The sequence below is a fragment of the Lucilia cuprina genome, chromosome 2, assembly GCF_022045245.1.
Source record: "Lucilia cuprina isolate Lc7/37 chromosome 2, ASM2204524v1, whole genome shotgun sequence".
Lineage (NCBI taxonomy): Eukaryota > Metazoa > Arthropoda > Insecta > Diptera > Calliphoridae > Lucilia > Lucilia cuprina.
In genome coordinates, this window is record NC_060950.1 from 68,153,631 (window position 1) to 68,157,625 (window position 3,995).

At 34.6% G+C, this 3,995-nt stretch overlaps 1 protein-coding gene across 1 annotated transcript in view; it reads left to right on the forward strand.

Annotated features, from left to right (window-relative positions):
• LOC111680282 (glutamate receptor U1) overlaps positions 1 to 3,731 on the forward strand; it is a 4,296-nt gene extending 565 nt beyond the window's left edge. Inside the window, exons 2-10 of the mRNA XM_046956184.1 lie at positions 362 to 571; positions 646 to 857; positions 930 to 1,247; positions 1,312 to 1,782; positions 1,838 to 2,061; positions 2,122 to 2,256; positions 2,607 to 3,037; positions 3,093 to 3,355; positions 3,425 to 3,731. Coding sequence (XP_046812140.1) covers positions 362 to 571; positions 646 to 857; positions 930 to 1,247; positions 1,312 to 1,782; positions 1,838 to 2,061; positions 2,122 to 2,256; positions 2,607 to 3,037; positions 3,093 to 3,355; positions 3,425 to 3,628 — 2,468 coding nt within the window. The 3' untranslated portion in view covers positions 3,629 to 3,731. The remainder of the gene's footprint in view (positions 1 to 361; positions 572 to 645; positions 858 to 929; positions 1,248 to 1,311; positions 1,783 to 1,837; positions 2,062 to 2,121; positions 2,257 to 2,606; positions 3,038 to 3,092; positions 3,356 to 3,424) is intronic.
• Positions 3,732 to 3,995: the final 264 nt, after the last annotated feature.

The following is a 3,995-nucleotide window of genomic DNA, read 5'->3' on the forward strand; positions in this document are numbered from 1 at the left end:
GACTATAGACTAGACTATAGACTAGACTATAGACTAGACTATAGACTAGACTATAGACTAGACTATAGACTAGACTATAGACTAGACTATAGACTAGACTGACTATAGTCAAGTCTATAGTATAGTCTTTATTATAGTCTAGTCTATAGTCCAGTCTATTTTCGATAATAATAATTACTAAGGTACCCAATTTTCCATGTGTGAAACAGACTATTTCATAGAGAATATAGAGTACGATATTATCACTCTCTAATACTCTCTCTTCATATTAAATTAATAAACTAATTAGAATAACAAAAATGTTAAATTAATTTTCTGCCATTTTTATATATTCTCTGTTTATTTCTCTATTATGCTTTAGATATCGTAGCGATATTGTGTAATATGACGGGGATACCCCATTTGCAGTTTGATTGGTCTGGTGACGAAACCGAAAGCAATTTACGTAAATATCATTATACAGTCAATGTGGCGCCATCGGAGCAAGTATTATCAAATGCCATGTGGGAGATTTTAAAGAGTAAAGATTTTGATTGGAAATCATTTACGATCGTTTATGAGAGCTCAACAAGTGAGTAAGAGAATTTGTATTTTTGTGTGTATTGAAAAGAGTGTTTACTTAGTTAGAGTTATTTTAATTTATAGACTTAGCTCGCATGCAACACATATTGGCCTGGAAACAGTTTCACAAATCGGGTGTTAAATTGCGTAAATTTAGTCGTGGTGATGATTATCGTGTTCTCTGGAAGATCATTAATAATTCTAGAGAAAAATTTGTGATTTTAGATTGCCCGCAGGATATCTTGATGGAAGTGGTAAATGCTTCGAAATTTTTCAATATGACCGGACCGTTTAATGTAAGTTTTTTAATGCGTTTTTTAATACAAGTGTTAATTTTTGTAAATTAAAGAAATTAATATTACTTAAAGCATTTATTTCTTACCAACTTGGATACGCATTTGAGTGGTATAGATGTTTTGTATTCAATGGATTTTACCGCTCATGTAGCTGCCATACGTTTAAGATCATTTATGCCAGCCCCCGTACATGATGAAATGGATGTTTTCGAAGCTGAGGAACAGGATAAAATCGTATCTATACGTACTCAGTGTATTTATGATTCGGTGGTTATGTATTTTAATGCTTTGAAACAAGTATTTGAATCGATTCAATTTCTAGAGCCCAGTATAAGTTGTGGTAGGGGTTTTTGGCCTCCCGGTCAAGAGCTAATTAAACAAATGAAACAGGTGGGTCAAACCAACAGTTCAATCCCTTTAACACCAACTTCAACTGAAACCCCTTTTATTCCAGTTAAATCCCAAACAAATAACTCCCCCCTATAAGACCCAACGTTTACTTTTAAATGATTTTGGTATACGTGATGATTTTAATTTGGAAATCTATAATCCTCTAATAGATCGTTTGACTCATGTTTGGAATAAACATCATGGTCTTGTGTCCTTTGATAAAATTTCAGAAAATTCCACTAAACAGGCCAAAAAGAGAAAATTTGGTGAAAAAGAAGATTTTTCCCAAAAGAAAGTTAAATACACCGTGGCTACACGTATAGGGGAACCTTTCTTCATGTGGCGCCCCGAACCCGAAGGTGTACATTATGAGGGTAATGAAAGGTTTGAGGGTTATGCTGTTGATTTGATTTATAAATTGGGTGAGGAGTGTAGATTTGATTTTGTGCTAGAACCAGTGCCCGACAATGCCTATGGTTCTCGAGATCCCGTAACTGATGAGTGGAACGGTATTATCCGAGAGCTTATAGATAATGTAAGTTCTTAATGAAAATTTGTTATTCAAACAATTAAATTCATCTCTCTTCCAGAATGCCCAACTTGGCATTTGTGATTTAACCATTACCCAGGCTAGACGTTCAGTGGTCGACTTCACTGTGCCTTTTATGCAATTGGGTGTTAGTATTCTGCATTATAAACCTAAACCTCCTGCCAAGAGTTTATTTGCTTTTCTGCATCCTTTTGCTGTGGAGGTTTGGTTTTATCTTTTGGTGGCTTTGCTAATAATGTCCATGGGTTTCAAAGTTTTAGGAAGGTGAGTTTCGGAAGAAATGTCTTGTGAAATCAGTAAATTTTTAACTATTTTTATCTGCAGATTATCTCAAGAAGATTGGGAGGTTAAGGTTATTAATAAGGAAACTTCTATAGCTGAGACACCCTGGTTCTTGAGAAATACCTTATGGCTGCATATTGGTTCTATATTGTGTGTGGGCTGTGATATTTTGCCAAGGTAAGAGATATAAATCAGTTACACTTCTGTTCCAGTTCTAGTTCTGTTCTAGTTCTGTTCAAGTTCTGTTCTAGTTCTGTTCTAGTTCTGTTCTAGTTCTGTTCTAGTTCTGTTCTAGTTCTGTTCTAGTTCTGTTCTAGTTCTGTTCTAGTTCTGTTCTAGTTCTGTGCTAGTTCTGTTCTAGTTCTGTTCTAGTTATGTTCTAGTTCTGTTCTGTTCTGTTCTAGTTCTGTTCTAGATCTGTTCTAGATCTGTTCTAGTTCTGTTCTAGATCTGTTCTACTTATAGTCTAGTTATGTTCTAGCTCTTTAAAGAAGAGAACTTATCTGAAATCTCTTTATAATTATCAGAGGCTTTCCTATGCGTCTTTTTACTGCATTCTGGTGGATATTCGCCTTGCTGATGTCTCAAACCTATATTGCCAAGTTGGCTTCCTTCATCACCGCCTCGAAGATGGAAGGTTCCATAAAAGATCTACACGATTTAGTAGATCAAAATAAAATAACATTTGGCACAGTTAAGGGAGGTTCCACTTCACAATTATTCTCGGAATCAAATGAAACTGTCTATCGTTTGGCTTGGAATAAAATGGTTTCATTCAAACCAGAAGGTTTTACAGCCAGCAACAAGGAAGGCATGGATAGAGTAATGCGAGGAAAAGGTGGATTTGCTTTTTTGCTAGAGACACCTATATTGCAATACTATGAACAAAGAAATTGTGAATTAATGCATATAGGACAACCGTTTGGGGAGAAGCATTATGGAATAGCGGTGCCTTTAAGTAAGTAAAATGAATATTAAAAAATGTTTTTCTAAATTTTAAATAAAATTTTCAGATGCTCCCTTTAGATCTAATATCAGTGTGGGTATCTTGAAGCTAAGTGAAAAGGGGGTTTTGTACGCGTTGAAAAACAAATGGTTTAATAGCAACGAAACCAATTGTGATTTGGATGAAAAGTCCGCCGAGGAGGATATTCAATTTACCATGGAATCGGTGGGTGGTCTATTTGTAGTTTTGGTAGGAGGCATTGCCATTGCTGTTGTAATAGGTATATGTGAATTTTTGTGGAATGTACAAAAAATAGCGGTTAATGAAAAGGTGATAAAATATTTATTTTTCTTTTTAAATTAAACAAAATTTACATATTAAACTATCTGTTTTCTTTAGATCCATCCCATGGTGGCTTTAAAATCAGAATTGCAATTTTTTATACGCTTTTGGCTACGACGTAAGCCCTTAAAGACTTATTACCATCGAGGCTCAAATTCCACTTGCCTGGGCTCTTCTACACAATCTTCAGCCGTAACTGCTACTCAAGTTAAGGAAAACCGTAAAAAGTCTAAAAGAAAAAGAAGAGAAAAGGACTCATAGTTAAGTCTTATTTAGTTTATTGTAGTTGTGTGTGCGTGCCAATATGTATAAATTTATTGTAATTTAAGTTTTGTAAATAAAAATAAAAAAATGTATTGAATATAAAAACATTAAGACAGGCTGGTGGTGAATTGGACTCGGAAGAGTAATTTCATATAATCTGGCGTATACATCTTAAAACTGAAGAAAGAACAAAAAGAGAAAAAACCTCGGCAGCTTATGTTGGTCTAATAAAAATGATATACGAGGGTGGAAGGGACTAGTTCAGTTGTAGTTCAGTTCTAGTTCAGTTCTAGTTCAGTTCTAGTTCAGTTCTAGTTCAGTTCTAGTTCAGTTCTACTTCAGTTCTAGTTCAGTTCTAGTTCAG